Here is an 18,524-nt window from a genome sequence, read left to right as displayed (position 1 = left end):
AAAGTGATCTTTTAGCTCCCTTCCAACGCAAGCCATTCTGTGATGTGTACGTCATCAGCAGCAGGCTTTTAGACAATAAAAGGATCATCCACTTTTAACCATTTTAAGTCAAAAAGATTTTAATTAATTAAAACAAACTCTTAAACTTCCATTTTTGAGACGTACCCCACCTAAGGCAGATGCGCTTTATGGGGCTGGTTTGGCTACTGATTTATAGACAAATGCTAGACAATGCAAATACTGCATCTCCTAAACTCCCTTCTTTTCATCATATCTTACTAGTTTTGTATGTAAAAATCCCAGTTGTTAGTCTTTTCTAAGGGAAAATAAAGACAAAAATCAACACAAATCTTGTTTTTGAGAATAATGAGAAAACATGACAGAACAATAAATGGTCATACAGAAGTTTTTAATGCTTGATTAAATCATCACAGTAATGAGAATTTTTACTGTGATGATATGCAGTTCTACCACACTATTATAAATAAAAACATTAAGATCAATATTAAATACAGCTCTAGGCAACATCACAGATTAACAAAGAATGCATTGTTCATGAACCAGTATCTGAATGATTTAAAAAATAAGAAAATGCTGACGCTTTCCCCCTCCCATCCACCACCTTTTTTTTTTTTTCTTTTTAAATTAGTAACTTGAGTAAGGTGCTGCAAGTTTCACGTTAGAAATTTTTTGTTGCACAGCACAGGCACACATACTTCATTAACAGAACTCTATTGTATGTTTACCAGAAGACATTTTAAATGTCAACAGGGAAAAGCTTTGCAGGTTTAGAAGAGTAAACAGAGATGCACAATTTATGTGCAGCACTCAGGATCCACACAGAAATGAAACACAGCAGGAGTGTGAACTGTATTTTAATTCAGACAGCAGTCTCTAGAATTAGGTGCAAGTTAATACAGTACACACAGCAGTGTTTTACAATAACATCAGACATGGCCGAGATTTTAAAGTGATTTTTGTATGTGCAGTGAGTTTGTATTCTTCCACTGTAGAAAAAAAAATAATCAGACAACAGAAATCAGTGTCACAGACAACTTCCTGCCTTCTCTAAATGGGTCAAATTCTGCTCTTTGTGAAGTTTCCTCTTCTTCAGGCTAATGTAATGTAACAGAGCAAATTTTTAACAACTAGCACTGACTTCACATGGAAGAGTGCAGCTGGTTGTTGCCATGCTCCCATTTTTACATAGCCCAAGTCCCTGTTTCATTTCCAAACCTGTTTCTAATACAGGGCCTGTGACCCCCCTGGCACATTTCACTTTCTACCAGTTCCAGTTGCTGCTAGAGCTGAGATGATAAAATGGAGATGGCATTTTTTTACTAAGAAAAATCAGTTAAAATTCAACAGTGCACTTAAGCACAACCATTTTTGTGCAACTCACCAAAAGTGCCAGAATTTTGGTTCACTGTTTACTTATGGTAAAATCATACTGAGTACTCTCTGAATAAAGATGTTTGAGGTAATTGTGATGAATGCCTTAGAGATATTGAAATTATTATGTTAGACTTTTAGTGTTTATATTCTTGCCATTTTTGCAGTCTTGTGAGCATTATGGTTAAAAGACAGGAACTTCACCCAACCTCATACTACAAAACATGATTTTTGTCAGCCAGATTTCCTAATTTTTTTCCCTCCCTAATTTAGGCTTATAGCATATTCTCATTTTTTCCTCTGCATGCAGTTCTGGTGGTGGTCTGATAAAATGAATAGGAATATAATGAAGTTAGGGGTCTGTCAGTTCACCTCCAAGTGTGTGTGTGTTGCTGCTGAATTTTAAAGTCCTGCCAAAGTTTCAAGTACTGGATTCAATTCTGCCCTGCTGCTCAGGTGTGACTACATATAACTTACACCTTTATACAGTTAGGAGAAGAGTCAAAAACAATCTAATAGTTGCTTTCTCCTATTACTTTTAAAACCATGCAGGTTTGGTTTTTTGTTGTTGTTGTTTTTTTAATGAAACCCTACTATTACTGTTCCAGTTATCTGCTAGTAAAGAAAAAAGGAAATCCAAGGTAACGGCAGTGAAAGTTACATTTGAAAATGATCTTGTATGTATGTTGGATGATAAAGAAGCCATTTTCTTGAAACCCTTCATCTAGTTGTAAACATTTGCTAATCCTCCATTACTTGCAGAGGATTATGAATTATTCTATAAAATCACATTAAAAAGGTAATTAGTTATGTGAGATATTAACTGATTCATAGTTAATAGATTTTTTTAATCCATACAAATATAAATAAAGAATGGTAAAACTTCAAGAAAAATAATATACATTTAGTGCAAATTATGAGTTACATTTCTTCCTATCATGTCAGCAGTGGAGCGTCTTTTGTGGAGAAGAAAAAATAAAAATGACCATTCTCAAATTTTACGGGGGGGGGGGGAAAAAGATCTCCAGTGTTGAAGCATGCATTTTTTTTTTTTTTTTACCAGATACATGTATGCAGAATTGTTCCAGCTCTTAAACTAGTAGAATAGCAGTATTTTTTCTTATACTGCACAACATTGGTATATATCATAGTGTGTTCAACAATACAAAAATTGCATAAGACCAGGTCACATTATTGATATTTTCTGCAGCAAAACCAGTATTTTTCTTTAAAATACTGGTTTCATCTGATTTTCGTTTTCTCATATCATGACAGCACACGTGTTGAAAGAAGTCTCGCGTGGTTCTTGCAAGTATTACCTGTTCAATCTGGTTTTGTTGCAGTGGATCTGCACTGCCCCCAGCATTTTGTGATGTACGAACTTACACATTTAATGGCACAAGAAAAACCTCCCTTCTTGTGATCGCACCTCAGTAACTCACAGTACATCTCAATATGAGAAACAACTGCTTCAAAAGGGCACACCAATTTTAAAGAGACTCTGTTACGGCTCAGGAGAGAGAGAAATAAAGCTCTTCTGGAATGTAGAAAGGTGACGAGTAATAGTTAATACGTTTCATGAGTTAACACAACAGTTTTCAATGGTAAAAAGGGCAAGACCTTTCAGTCTCCACAAGATGGCTCAATTCAGAATGATCCCTCCAGAAACAGGGATTAATAACACGTCTCTTCAATGCTGAAGTACCAGGCTGGGCTGGAGAATGGCACCACTTTGCACGGCTCACCCACTGCACTATCATGGCAGACCTGATGTCTCGGGACGCATCCAGTGCAGGACAGCAGCTCTCCCTTCCCACACTCCCATCAGCCTTCCTCCTGGCCACATGCTCCCCCAGACTGACTCCTGATTGCCAGCAGCACTGTCACGTAAAAACCCAGCTCGTCTCTGATTTTAGAAGTTTTCCCCAGACTAAAGTGTTGTGCTATTCAACAAATGAACCTCCTCTTCCATTTCCTCTCTCTCCTCAGCTATGGGCTTCAGTTGAACATTATGGAGGCGGGGTCTTGGTTTGCCGTCTGGGCCATATGACGGAGGATATCTTTTTTTGTTATAATGCCAAGGAGGCGCCTGAAAAGGATAAATGGAAGATTGATATTAATCCAAGCAGGAAAACAATGAAGAGGAACAAATCTGTAGGCAAGTCCTTTTTGTTGACAGGAATAGCGCAAAAGTAAACAGCCTGATTTTCTTATTTAAACAGAAACATTTTATTTATCAAAATGTTGAGGAACCACCGGTTTGATAAAACACAGCAATGCTGAGACACCGTATCAGATGGTCTCTGACAGCTGTAGTCCATTTTAATGAAATACAAGTCATACAAGTAGAGCCCATCACAATTTTTATTTAACTTTTTGTTTCTACAAAAATCAAATTTTGATTAGCATATGCCAACAAAAAAGTAACAAAGAGGGACAAAGAGAAGAGAGGTATGAAAAAGAAGTGATAGTGATCCCATTTTGTAAGGGAGGCATGTTCCAACCTAGCCATCAGAAGTAATGTACCATTTGATGGCCCCAAATCAAGCAAATTGAACTCCCCTCCTTTTTTAAACTGGAAGGATCCTTCCAGTCCGACACACTGGCTCAGACTGAATGTATTCATAGGAGCACACTGTATTAGCCATGAAACTTCTGTATAATAAACAGTTAATTAGTTTTTGGAGTTCGTGGCTCTAGAAAAAAATAAACTCTGAATAATAAAATTTTCATTTTCCAATTTAGATACTGTGCTCTTATGACAGGGTCTTTTAAAACTGTAACTGCAAAACATCAAATAGGGTGAGACTGTCCAAAAGGATAATATCACAAGAGAAGCAAAGAGCAGAATGAATGAGCTGCTGCCCTTGTTATTCTAGTTAGTACACTTCAATTTGTCTTATTAAAGGATGCATGAAATACTTGTGAAATATTAGCATAAAATGAGAATATAATTAGCATGTTTTGCACACAAGCAGCTAAACATAGTGGCTATGTTTAGTAGACATGGAACTAGCAACTCATGTCCAAATTAAGACAAAGTGTACCACGTATCTGGGTTAGTTCACAACATCATGGTTAAAACCATATCTAGATTCTGAAGTTAACAGTCAAGATAGTAGCAGGCCACTCGGTGGCTGGTATCACTGCACATTTTGTAAAGGAGTACACTGACTGCTGTAAGTAACAGCGGCAGAATCACAGACTTTACATAAAATCTAATTTTGTTAAATCAGACTTTAGCAAAATTTTTTGCTAAAAAATAAGAATATTTTTTTAAAAATCATGTTGATAAAGGAGGATTACAGGGAAGATCTAATGGTGCATTTAAAATGTGCTTATCTTTGCTTCTCAAAAGATGTGATACTTTGCTATTTAACAGCTATTTAAAGCTGTCCAAATCAAAAAAAGAAATTGGGATATATGAAAAATCTTACTTTGCATTAGGTAGAGAGAAAGTATCCTAGCTGTGTGCCTTCCCACTGGGGGAATTCTAGAGTTCAACCAGCTGGATTGATGTGATCTCAACAACACAAGTATCAGAAAGTTTACTGTTTACTTTCCTTTAATATTGTGACTACGTTCACATTTACAGCTTCATTTCTACAGAAGGATTTTGCACGTTATGTTTAATACAAATTCTGAGCATAAGAAGATTTCATTGTTCAGCTGATGTCATAAAAGCCCTGAACAGTTCACAAGTTTCATGCTTCCTGACTTCTAATGTGTCTAATTATGAGATCTGATATATCTAATCACCAAGGGTTCGACGTGCTGCTTTAGTTGCTCGAGATGCTCTAATATGTTCTTCTTTGTGATGATCCCCAAGACAATCCTGCAACAGATTATGTTATGCTAATAACTGTGTGTGAAATAAAATTTAAAAAAAAGTTCTAATCATAATAAAAAAAAGGTAAGCGCAAACTAAAAAAAAAAAAAAAAAAGAAAGAAAAAAGAAAAAAAAAAAAAAGAATGGTTGCAGGAAAGCTAATGAGATAATTAAATGAGAATTTATTTATAAGTCAGTAACCTTTCCCAGATTTTGCTTTTCTCCTTTTTCTCCCTAAATGCGGAACACAATTGGCTCTTCAGCCACCCCAGAGGAGTATGTTTCTCATATCAGGTACACATCAGGGTAGCAAGCTGTATCTCTTCACCCTAAATTCACAAATTTTTGGGTTTTAAAGGCACCAAAACAAAAATCTACTTTGTATTTCCATTGTTTAATAGTTATTTCTCCTCACACATACAGATAATTATTCACATTTTAACTAGCTACAGTAGATGAACAAAGTAGTAACTGTGTCAAATCATAGCAACTGAGGTTCAAAGCTCCCCTACAGAGCTGGGCTATCTGGTGTCCTTAGACAAATTCAGACAAATTTCTTCTTCATGACAGGACAAATCAAGAGCAGCTCCCTGGAATGGATATACTGGTGTATATTTGGAGGAGTAAGGCTCAGTCTTCTCTCTGCCATCTGCACCAATTTCTGTACAATCCAGTCTGGATTGGAACCAGTATGTTGATGCAAGTCTTTAAACAGGTATATTCAGCTTGCAGGAAATCTGCCAGCCAAAATATAAATTAGTCCTTGATATCCACAAGGCTATAATGCCATGGCTAAACACCACTGGTACTAGTATTTATGATCTGCTCTTCTTGTAATGGACAGTGTGCTCGTGGAATATCACAAATTTGCAAAATGAAGTAGGATAAAATAAATATTAAAGCCATACTTCTGCTACTTTGTCATAAAATAGTTAAAAATTTATAGTAGAGCTTGCCATAGCTTTGCAGGATCAAGCTTTCTTTAGAGAAGATTCTAGCATCAACGTCAATGTTTGAGTACTCAACCACAAAAGAAACTATGAAAAAAATTATCATAGTAAATACTTTTAATTGAAGTTCCATCAATTCCAATTTCCCTTCCCAAAACAAGAATAACTGCATGCCCACACTAACTTCTAAGTGTCAGATCATTATGTCCTTTCCCTGCCAGAGAAAGGCTTCTGGGAACAGTACTTGCCATTCCATACAGAGATTCATTGAAGAAACAAACAAACAAACAAAAAACAGGCAAGAGAACATTTAAATAAATTTGTTTTAAGATACATCTGAAAAAAACCACCTATTTGGAAACCAGTGAAATATTTAAACATTTGCCACATACAGCAGCAGTCCTTTTGCCCACAGAAAAACTAAGAAAGTCCCAGTCATTTCGAATTTCTTGTCCCAAGGACATTGATCAATCCTAAACATGTGAGCAGACATTTCACTCCCCTTAAAAGACATGCTAAAGGCAAAGCAAGATACTATGGTGGTAGTAGTATGGTAACTTTGATTTGCGTGTCAAGTGTTTGATGCAGGAGATACAGGAAAGCAGAATGTTAAATGAACAGCTGCACAGAAAAAGATCATATAAAAAAACAAGGAGCAGTTTAGACAAGAGGCAATTACAGTGAACATTTAGTTTCCATGCTAGGGGCTGATTTATTTAGTAGATAATCACAGGACAGCTCCCAACAGTCTCATTTACAAACATTCTAAATCTTAAAATCACTTTCCTGAAATATTTGGAATTGTAGAAACAAAAGTTGCAGATTGAAGTTCCAGAACTAGCAGCGGCTTAGCTGTTAGAATTCCAAAAAACAACAACTTGGTGCTAATCGCCATCACTAGACTCCAGAAGAAGAGACACTGACTGGATCATTTTCTCCTTTACTCTTTATGAACCCAGTACTTGTAGATGTTCAGTAACTGCTGATACATTGCATGTTGCCAGAACACAGACAGTAACTGAGAAATACAGGCCTTAGGCTGTGCAGCGCACAAGACTAAATTGCTACAAGACAAGTTGTATGTCCTCCACAAGCAAGTTGCACAGACCAAGCTTGTTGAGTGGCAGTAAATTTTTAACAGATCGTCACAAAATGACTGAAATCATCTGCCTGCTTACTTGAAATACAAGGAAGGCACAGGAATTTCAGAGAGGTGCTACAGCACAGCACGTTCTTAATGACAGCTGGAGCCCTCAGCTGCAATACCAAACTTACACATTCAAATTTCCAAGTTTCCATGATCCTGGTGTACATCCTGGTTCAAATACTCTGATCCTGGAAGTGAAAATTACTGTTTCTAACAAAATGCACAGCACTGCTGCCACTTTACTCACCCATTGTGTGTTACAAGGCACTGCCTCAGACCCAGCTTCCGGAAAATATCCACCACTATTTCCATTGGTGTGTGGTCTGTCACGGTGAAAGGGCTCATATCAAGTATGCTTCTGAGCTTCAAAGGGCGAGGGCTTTCTGCTGGAAGCGATGGGGTGTGCTGGGCAAAACATACCCTGGAACTGCCAACAATCCCCTCCTGCTTCTTTCTAGCACTTTCTTTAAGAAAGACAGGGAAGGGAGAAAAACAGCAGAGGAGGAAGAATTTACATTCTTGGAGTAAGATAGTGCAGACAGCTCAATCAACACTAGCAGGCTCTCATGTTTCCACAGCCACTGCTTTATCCCTGGGAATTGGTTGTGCAAACATCACAAAAGCCATTTGTCACTCAGCTTTAGTCATTATTCAACCAATTTTTTCACTCCTGTAAGTAACTTTTATTTACCATGAAGAGGTGGAAAGGTTAAAAAAACAACATATTCAGCTCCTGAAGAAACTGCCAGGGAAAAGCCAGTCTCAATTGAAAGGCCCTGAACCTTTTCCTAATATCCAACCTAAACCTCCTTGACACAACTTCAGGCCATTCCCTCGGATCTTGTCACTGGGCACCACAGAGAAGAGTTCAGTGCCTGCCCCTCCTCTTCCCCTCAAAAGGAAGCTGAGGACTGCAGTGAGGTCTCCCCTCAGTCTCCTCTTCCCCAGGCTGAACAGACCAAGTGACCTCAGCCGCTCCTCATATGGCCTCCCCTTAAGACCCTTCACCATCCTTGTGGCCCTCCTTTGGATGATCTCTAAATCTGGCACCCAAAGCTGTCCACAGGACTTGAGGTGAGGTTGCCCCAGCTCAGAGCAGAGCGGGACAATCCCCTCCCTTGCCCGGCTGGTGATGCTGAGCCTGATGCCCCCAGGACACACTTGGCCCTCCTGGCTACCAGGGCACAATGACTCTTAAGACAGACACAACCCAAGACTAAGCAACTTTCCTTGTATAAACTCAGCAGCATAAGTGAGTCTTCAGCTGCTGAGTTTATACAGTGAGTCCTGTGAAAGTGTATTCTAAGAAGAATGCTCTGCTATTCCCCCATTTACCCAACTAAATGCAAACTTAAACCAGTATGGTGTCGGTAATAATTTCCAAGTTTTGTACATTCATATACATCCTACGTAATACAATAACGTGCTATACACAGTAGTAAGACCACAAGGAAAAATCTGAAGTAAATAGTGTTACGTTCATAAAACATGTTTTAAAAAAGTTTCTGTAGACTTCTGTCCCCTTCTCAAGTGTCCTTGTTTAAGAAGTATGTATCAAAAAACCCCCAACGTAGTTTAAGATGCAACTTCCACTACTTATTTCATGCACTAAATGTTCCAGTTTTGTTAACATTTTCTTACATAACAGTGTGTTTCTTCCTTTGGTTACTTGGTTTCTTGCCAGTGCACAAAGCATTGTCACAAGTATCACACAAGAACTAATACTCACCCAGAAAGAGATGTCCTAAACAGGGCTTGTGTGCTCGTGTGCCCAAGGACAAATTTCCCATTACACAAACAGATTGAAAAACATAAACCTAAAATAATTAATATTGCACTTATCTCTCCATAATACAACCTTGGTTGTTATAAAAAAAGTAAATAACACACTGTCAGAAAGAAATAGGATATGAATTTAAAAATTGGACAGCAATTCTCACAGAATACTGCTGGTGAAAAATGAGAATTACTCAATTTTGAAGAATGTTAGTATAGCATTACTTGAGGAATGAGATACTATCAAAAGCCTCAAAAAACTGAAAAATACCAGGTAAGATAATGTTTTGACCTACTTGAATATAACTTTTTTTTTTTACAATAGAAACAAAGAGATGAGGATTTTCTTCATTTCAGAGCCTGCTACTGAAGATGTATTATCATATACTTAAATCAACCTAGAGCTGAGTCTAGAAACCTACAGTGTAAATTCTATTTTAAACATAAAATTATATAAAACAATTTGAATTGGCATATATAATAATGCAGTACTGAAAGTTAATTACCTATTGCAATAGTTAAATCTCTTCTTAGAGCAAAACCCACTAGTCTCTGCGATTCCTTTGACATAATAACAGGAAAACCATTATAGCTGGTTTCGTTGATCAAGTTTTCTATGTCTTCGACAGTCATATTGTCCTGTGTCAGAACTGCTAGAGGCGGGTCGCTTCTCCGAGGTCTCATCACATCAGCAGCCAGTGTTGTGTGAGTGAATTCTTCCTTTGCATCCAAGAAAGGATACCCATTCAGTCGGATGTGCGCTTCATAGATGCCTTCCCTACCAAAGGCATCTCCTACCCACTTACTGGTCATGACTGCAGCCATTAGGGGCACAATATATTCCAGCCCTCCTGTTAGCTCAAAGACAATAACTACCAGGGACACAGTCATCCTTGTCACACCACCTGCAAGGAAAATGATAGCCAGTAACATGTGAGTATCAGATAATAATGATTTTAGACTTTTCTGCCTTCCTGTTGAGACCTACAAACGTAACTTTGACATGAAAGGTCATCTGACAAACATCCTTCTGTGTAATACCAGCAGAAGCAGACAGAGAAAATTAACATAAAAATTCTAGAAGTGAAAAAGAGAGTTTATGGAAAATTCATTGAAAGGGAGGTTATAAAGGGAATTGGAAAGTATCTACAGTTATGAGAATAAAACTGTGTATACCCCCATACTACATTAGGGTTAAAAGTATTGTGCAATGCAAGGAAATCCAGTATGACAAGAGTTTGAAAAAAGAATGGAACTAATGCAAAAAAGTCACAGGTAGCAAATCAACAGCTATATTGTCCAAAGGATTAAGAATTTAATGATGTTGCTTAATCATAAAAGCTAACCAGAATTATGATCGATGAAAAGAAATCTCTTTCTTGGACAACAGAAGACAGGGATTATATTTTTCTTTTGTTACCATTTAAAATCATTTTTTCTGATAAGGTTTCTGATGCCATATCCTCATTCAATGAAAGAATATGAACTGTCTTTCAATGCATTCAAGAGTGATTCAATATGCACTATTAAAAACCAAAACAACCTCTCCAAAACCTAAATTATTTTCACTAGTTTGATTGCCCAAACACACTTTTCCTTAAAGAAAAGTCTACTTCTTGCAGAATCTGTCCCAACAGCTTTTAAGTTTAATTTCTAAAGCCACCAAATTATAAATGAGGACAACTTTAGGTGCCCAATTTAAGCCTCTTTCCTTGAGGCTGATTTTCAACAATTAAACTTGTTAAAAATACCTTACACACTTCTAAAACTTTTGTTTGGGTTATGAATGTCAAGAACAATTTTTGAGATTCATGTAGATGTGGCAGCCTATCACACCACTTCCTTCTAATAATTTTAACTGTATTTGACACTGTAAATGCTCTGCTTCATACCTTTCAAGGAACTGGTTTTTCTGACCAATATAGTAATGACATCTCTTGATACCAAAAAGAGAAAGCAAACACTACTAAAATTTTCCTATTTCTCATCAATTTAGATTTCACATTATTCCTCAGATCACAAGGATTTGAGGGTCTTATGTAGAGATGTGAATGCATTATTCTGGAGGGAAGAACCCATAAATAGATGTTCCAAAACTGCACGAGTTTATATCTCTTTTCATTTTTTAATAATTACTTTGCTATACGAAGAAATCAGATACTTATTTGTTGTATTTTATTTACCTAAGCATGCAGCAGCACCAACCATGGCATAAAGACCAGGTGTAATACAGTCAGCTCCAACTTCACACCACTCCTTGAAAATGAACCAGTCATGATGGTAGTAAGCCAGCTGCTCCACTGCAATTCCTACAATCCTTCCTGCTATTGCTCCAATTGCCATACTAGGTATGAACAAGCCAGATGGAACCTGCAACAAAAACAGAACTGCTGTCATGCTGCTGGGAACATACCTGACACCTTGCTTAACAAATGACTTTTAATTTTTTTTCTTCTGAAGGAGATGCAAATGCTCAAACTGTCAGGTTAAAACCATGCAAAGTGACCTTGGAAGATTAGCAGAACTTAACAGAATATTACTGATGTCTCTGATTGACCTGATTAGCAGAATCCATTTTATGAGCACATTTGTTTATATCTTACTGTGTTTAAGACAAAAGTCTATCACAAATACAGGACCACAAACTAGACTCAGTGTCAACAGCACAATTCTCTACCAAGTGCATGTCCAGTGTGAGCTGTGCTAATCATACTGAAAAGTGTTCCTTATTATTTCCTGTCTCCCTTATTCCTTCATGTTCCTCAGAGTCAACACTCACTCACTCAACAGGACTGCCTTCCTAAACTGCTTCCTGACACTGCTATAAATTAACTAAACAGGTGATTTTTAAAAGAGGCTTTGTACTATTATTGCTGTTTCCTATAGAAATGAGTGCACATAGAATGCTAAACACACTGAGAGAGAAAAGGGCAAGATAATCTCCACTGCAAAAAGTAGGTAACATAATAGGTGAAAGAAAAAAAAAAAAAAGAAAGCTCCTACTGTCATTTTAGTTACTAAAAATGTTTTCCTACTACTAATTAAAGCCTCGTCACACAACCATGGTTTAGTAAAATATTATTGCAAACCTGCTTTTATCAGCAGTTTCACATAAATAAACTGTTGTGTTTCTTTTCTTCTCCTTACGAAGTTAATCTTTCAAAAAAACATACTGGTACCTAAATGTCTTAACTATAAATGCCTGCTGCTTCTCCTCACAGTGGTTGTTAACATCAAAATATCTTATACTGTGACTGAGGTACAGATGTGACTACAAAAAAGTAGAATTTTTACTTTGACTAAATGCACCTCATCCCATCCTGCTGAAATAATAAAATTAAATATTGCATTCCTGCTGTAACAGGACACATCACACCACTTTTCTTGTACTGTACAGCTGTGAAATTTAAGTATTGTGGAATTCCAAACTCTAGGTTTTTGCTATGGTATTCAACAGTTGGTGCAGAAATGTGCAGAAATATATTTCAGAATTGTTGTTAGTATTATTGTATTTTGTCTGTATGTATGGTTGCAAAGATGATTTCTAACCAACAAATCAAGGAAACAAAAAACAACTTTGTGTTAGGTAGACAGCAGCATGGGTTTTGAGAAAAAGTTTAATAATCCTTAATTCCTATACTGGATTACCTAATATGTCACTGTTTGTAGAGGTAATGTTCAATGCCATCATTTTAGTCTAGTATTCAAATTGCACATTTATACCACTACTGTAATTTCCCACAATTAATTATGCATCAAAGTCCCTTTCTAACTGCTAAAATCAATTCTTTTTCCTGAGTTAAATTCTTTTTTGGTGAACAGTACAACCCTGAAAAAAGTCCCATATTTCCAATATAAAAGTAACTAAATAAACCTTTGAAACCGGCTCAGATCCTATTGTGCTAGCAGTATGCCACAGAAATTCAGTCTCCATGCGGAAATTGTATCCAAATTGTTTCCAGTCCTTTGGTAATATAACTTCTTATGCACTAGCTCCTTCTCTTCTCTCCATCGTATGTGGATAACGGTTACAAGTCTAACTGTAATTATGATTTTACAGATCCATTTGTTCTCATAAGCCCATGAATCACAATTCACAAAGGGGAGAGGAATCTTCCCAGAGAAATAGCAAGGGAAAGCAGCTAAGTTTTTCCTCTTCTCAGCATTCTTCCCTGGGGCTCGCTTTTGAACAAGCTCAAATTACACTCCAGAGGAAAAGATTTGTTCTGTGTCACATGTATCATCTTTGGAAGAAGCAAGGATTAGGATATGGGTACAACTTTCCACTTCTTTGCTAGTGCAGCTGTGTACCAGTCATGTTCTGAGGCAAAACTGTAACTCCTTCCCACCTGTTGATCAGCATTTAGACACCGTAACAAGTCTACTGATAATAAGCAGCACAGTATAGGTACAAAAGCATGAAAGGGACAAAAAAACCCAACCAAAACAAACTAAAAAATGCCAAACCCCTGCCATATCAGCATCCTGGTAATGCATGTCTACAGCAGTAATAGCAGGAGGAATCACTTTGCCCCACTGGCAGCAGCTGGGTAGCTTTGCTCACCGCACAGGAAAGCAGTTCCTATGGGGAAGATACGTGTTTGCAGATAGCTACAGCTCCAGGAACAGACCTGGAGAGCCTGGGGGATTCTTTATAATGATTTAAATGACAATGGAGTATTGTGGGGGGTGTTTGTTTGTTTTTCCCTTCTATTTTGAATTTGCCTCTTTTATAGAGATAAAGCCTAAAGCAAATACCATTGAAGTAACATCCTCTTCTCCAGATCCTGGCTGACACTAACCAACCATGTGCTTTAAAGCTTCCAAGAAATTCACATAGCACAGTTCTATCAATGACAGCAACATGACCCCTCGCCTATTGGCAAAGTAATAAATATATTCTCACAGCTTCACGGAAATATTTCCACTGTGCTGAAGTTCTGAGAAAAGGGACCAAATCCAAATGAAGCATAAGCTCTCCCATTCTGTAAACCAGTAAATTCTAATATGCAGTGTGACCTTGTGGTGACAGCCCCACGCAAAAGAGCCAGATGCACATAAGCATGGGAATGGTAAAATTATGTCCTAGATATAAATGAAACTCAGTAAGTGAATACAAAATTAAACAACACATTGAAGCAGTCACATCACAGAACACTGTCCAAATTATGGACCTAAGGAAGACCAGCATTTAAAATACATACTCTAAGATTCCTCTCACCCATAGACCAATATATAGAACATAACTTCAAATGGCAACCTGCAACATCTTCTAAAATATCGAAACATGAGACACACCACATGATGTTATTGTTCTAGTTATAGAATAGTTGAGGTTGAAGATGACTGCCCTAGATTGTCTACCCCTGCTCAAGCAGGGTCCCCTACAGCATGCTGTCCAGGCTTGCAACCAGTCAAGACATGAGTATTTCTAAGGGTGCTCTCTGCACAGCATATTCCAGTGATCAAACCCTCACAGAAAGGAAGTGTGTTCTCATACATGCTGTCACATGGAACGACAACTTGAACTGAAAAGTTAAGGCAAATTTAAACACAAATCTTGCTTAGTGAATATTCTACAGAAGTTTGCTTTAAGACACATTTGATAATTATGTGGCGGCAAAAAACTGGGATGGGAGCTTGACAAGACAGAAAATGATGAAGGCATGACAGTTATACATCATCATTCAGCAAACATACACAGACTGGGGAGAAGCTGAAGCCACCTCCAAAACAAATCTATGAAACAACTGAGAAAACCAAACACTGCTTGTAATGGAGACAAAATTCCCATTAGTCACGTGAACAAAGCTCACTTTCTCCTCATGATGTGCAATACTGGAAAATACAGCAAAAGAAATCATCACTGTCTCTCTTTAACATCTGTAGTAATTGTATTTATGTGAACGATGAGGAGAGTGGATATAAGAATTACCACCAATGAGTAGTGTAAGGGGGGTACAGTCTATTCTTCTTCCAAGCAACAGGAGTAGGGAACCTGAGTGGTTATACTGAACTTTGCTCTTAAAAATTTTAGAACCATCCCTTATTGCTGAATCAGGCCCAAACAGCCATCCATCCACACAGTTACTGCTCCCTACTGCATTTAGCACATTCCTTTTCAGCTGAACAAAGGGCTATTCTGAATTTAATTAAATTTAATACTGTTTGTTTGTTACAAGACTTGCTTATAAACCAAAAGTAAAAAGACCTTTTTTTAAAAGAAATAACATGAAAAAAAGAAACAAAGCTTCTAGCTTTGAGATATGGGAAATGAGAAAGCCAATAATTAAATGATCAAGCAGATAAGAGCTACTGCATTCACACTTACCTTGATACCAAAAGTGAAGACTGTCATGATTATTTTAAATATGAGTGCTAAACACAGCTGCCATATAGCTGAATAGACTCCAGTGCCTGCTGGACGGTCAGGAATATCATCTACTATTTTGCTTGCATTCATATCATTTCTGTAGTCACAGAGTGAGGAGGATTCCAATGGCCCACAGTCTGTGAAGAGTTCCTTAATAAGCTCACTGGTGTTTAACCTTGTATATGGATTAGGAAACGCAATCACAGCTGTTATTGCTGCAACAATAATAACCTCCAGGACAGGATACTTCCCAAATTTTGTAGACTTGCGTCGACGACACCACGCAATATTTGCTCGGATGAAAAACGCTCCCCAGAGCCCACCAAATACTCCCAGAAGAATAAAAGGAAGCAGTTCAAAAAGGTACCAAGGAGTGTGATATTCCACATAAAAAAGAACTAGGCGGCTATTACCAAAGGGATTGATGGACCTTAAAACAAATGCAGCTACTAAAGCAGCAAAAAACGATCTCCATAAAGTTTTCAGTGGGAAATAATAACTGACCTGCAAAAGACAATACATGAGAGTTATTAGTTATTCAATTAAAAACCTGGAAAGACAGGTTTATGCACTTGTTAGAATACTGCTGCTCACATGGTATAAGCTAAAAAAATTATTCCTGTCACCTGGAGCACTGGCACTCCAGCATATTCTATGTCTGTAAACAGCTCAACAACTCTGATTTAAAGCCAGTGCTACAGCAATGTTGAAACCACTGCTGTTTTAAGACTGCTAGGAAATGATGCTCTGCAGTTTATGCTTAGAAGCTGCTCTGCTTTGTGTCTCTTATTAGCCTCCATGAGAGCCCAAGTGCGTACCAGCTGCACTCTCAGATCTCCTGCAAGTATATGTTTCATCTCCTTTCAACCTATATTGAAAGATTTTTCACAGATCTGTTATATTTGAGAAGTATAACTAAAACGAACAACAACAACAAAAAAATTAAAAGGCCTCAAAACAGAACATGCAATTTCATTCTTAAGCCACATATAACCCGATTTGAATTTCGAGTTTTCTTATGCATTTTTCTGGCAACAGAGGAACTCCTCAAAATCCCCTAAGAATATAACAAAATTATACATGAAAGAGTATTTTTCCTACTTTTTAATTCAGAGATTTTTAGCATTTTAGTTGTCTTTAAAAACATGAATGATAGAAATAACACCCTTACATATTTTGAAAATTACAATTAAAACTAATTTAACATAAAAACATTTTTTGGAGAAGAGAATTTCCTTGCTTTGGAAGTAAGTTTTATAGTATATTTGCCATTTTAATAATTATCATATTCAATTGTGCTTACTGTCTGAAGCTTTAAGTAATGTTTAATAACTTGCTTTACAAAACTTTTCAATAAGTTTCTAAAGCCTTTTTCAAAAATTAAGCGCCCTATTCCCTTTATTTATTTTTTTACAATAAACTCCTGGACTGAAAAGCTGCTGTGTCTCTATCTGTATGCAAACTGTAATTACTAACAGACTCACTCCTTTTCCAGAATAAAATAATTGAGAATAAAGCTGGAATTCATAAAAAAAAGGAAAAAAAAAAAAAATCTTTAGGAGTTTGCTGGTAACCGGACTCTTGGCTTTGAAATATAAGTCCAAAAATAATTTCCTTCTTAAGAGAGACTCCATAGCTTAAAGGAGTCTGAGATTATTTAAACTAAGACAGATTTTAAAAAAGTATTTATTCTTCAGTGCCATCTGTTGACATACCTCCTCCAGACTGAAAAGGACTCCACCAATTGGGGCACCAAAGGCTACAGAAACTCCTGCTGCTGAGGCAGCTGACAACACCTGGAAAAAAATAAAGGTGAGGGGGTTTGTTGCAGTCCACACTGTAAACATGAACAACAGAAGTACACTATAGCTATAAGCTAAGTTTGCTGATGGTACCAAACTGGGACATGCCACTGACTCTCTTGAGGGACAGGAGGCCTTACAGAAAGATCTAGATAGATTGAGGCCCCAAGCAATGATTAATGGAATCAAATTCAATGAGTCCAAATGCTGCACACCTAGGATCAAGTAACACCAGGTTCAAAACTAAACTGGGAGAGGAGTGGCTGGAGAGCAGCCCTGCCAAGAGGGATCTGGGGGTGCTGGTCGGCAGCAGCTCAGTGTGGGTCAGCAGGGCGTGCCCTGGAACCCAGAGGGCAAAACCCCATCCTGGTGTGCATCAAGCACAGCATGAGCAGACAGCCAGCAGAGGTGACAGCCTTGGGGGGGCTCACCCTGAGTGCTCTCTGCAGTGCTGGGCCCCACATGTCAAGAAAGTGATGGTCCTTGGATACATCCAGAGGAGAGAAACAAAGCTGGTGACAAGGATGGAAAGAGTGTCTGAGAACTCGTTTGGAGAGGAGGCTGGAGCAGAGATTGCCCTGCAGCTCATGGTAAAGCCCTGGTGACACAGGTTGTTTCCCAGCAGCCCACCGAGGACCACAGCAGAGCAGATTTTCACCCTACAGCCCATGCCAGAGCAAGCTCCGGGCAAGAGCCACAGCCTGTGAAAAGGAGCCTGAGCAGGAGCAGGTTTCTTGCAAGCACTGCAGCCTGTGGGTGACCCAGGCTGGGGCAGTTCTGAATGGCTGCATCCTGTGGAAAGGACCCATGCTGAAGGTGTTTGGGAAGGACTGTCCCCATGGATGGGGCCCCACATTGAAGCAGAGAAAGAGTATCAAGAGGAAGGAGCAGCAGAGAAAAAGTATCCCCTTGTGCCGCTTTGGGATAGAAGAGTTAGGAGCGAAGCTGAGCCCCTCCAGCAGGGACAGTGGGGGCAAGATACATTTAGTTTTGTTTTCGTTTCTCACTACTCTGCTATTGGCAGTCAAGTAACTTTCCTCAAGTCTAGTCTGTCTGGCCTGTGAGGATGAGGTGAGGAATCTCCCAGTCCTCATCCTGACCTCCGAGCTTTTCATCTTACTCTGCTGTCCTGCCAACACAGAGGGCTGAGAGAACAGCTTGGCCGGCACCAAGTCTAACCCACCACACTCTCACTAACAACAGTGAACTAAAACAGGGCAGAAAACACTGCTGCCACCAGGAATACTTTTTTCAT

At 38.2% G+C, this 18,524-nt stretch overlaps 1 protein-coding gene across 5 annotated transcripts in view; it reads right to left on the bottom strand.

The window, feature by feature from the left end:
- Positions 1 to 392: 392 nt before the first annotated feature.
- CLCN3 (chloride voltage-gated channel 3) overlaps positions 393 to 18,524 on the bottom strand; it is a 62,240-nt gene continuing 44,108 nt past the window's right edge. For 3 of the 5 annotated variants that reach the window (XM_040064331.1, XM_040064332.2, XM_040064333.1), the window contains 7 exons: positions 17,183 to 17,263; positions 15,426 to 15,971; positions 11,278 to 11,464; positions 9,601 to 9,999; positions 7,566 to 7,782; positions 5,152 to 5,227; positions 393 to 3,481 (listed from right to left, as the gene is read on the bottom strand). In XM_040064331.1, coding sequence (XP_039920265.1) covers positions 3,323 to 3,481; positions 5,152 to 5,227; positions 7,566 to 7,782; positions 9,601 to 9,999; positions 11,278 to 11,464; positions 15,426 to 15,971; positions 17,183 to 17,263 — 1,665 coding nt within the window. In that variant the 3' untranslated portion in view covers positions 393 to 3,322. The remainder of the gene's footprint in view (positions 3,482 to 5,151; positions 5,228 to 7,565; positions 7,783 to 9,600; positions 10,000 to 11,277; positions 11,465 to 15,425; positions 15,972 to 17,182; positions 17,264 to 18,524) is intronic. The other 2 variants (XM_040064334.1, XM_040064335.2) reach the window with 1 other exon arrangement.

Source organism: Hirundo rustica, chromosome 5, assembly GCF_015227805.2.
Source record: "Hirundo rustica isolate bHirRus1 chromosome 5, bHirRus1.pri.v3, whole genome shotgun sequence".
Classification (NCBI taxonomy): Eukaryota; Metazoa; Chordata; class Aves; order Passeriformes; family Hirundinidae; genus Hirundo; species Hirundo rustica.
Note: the sequence above shows the minus strand (reverse complement) of the source record. Positions and strands in the feature narration are given on the sequence as shown.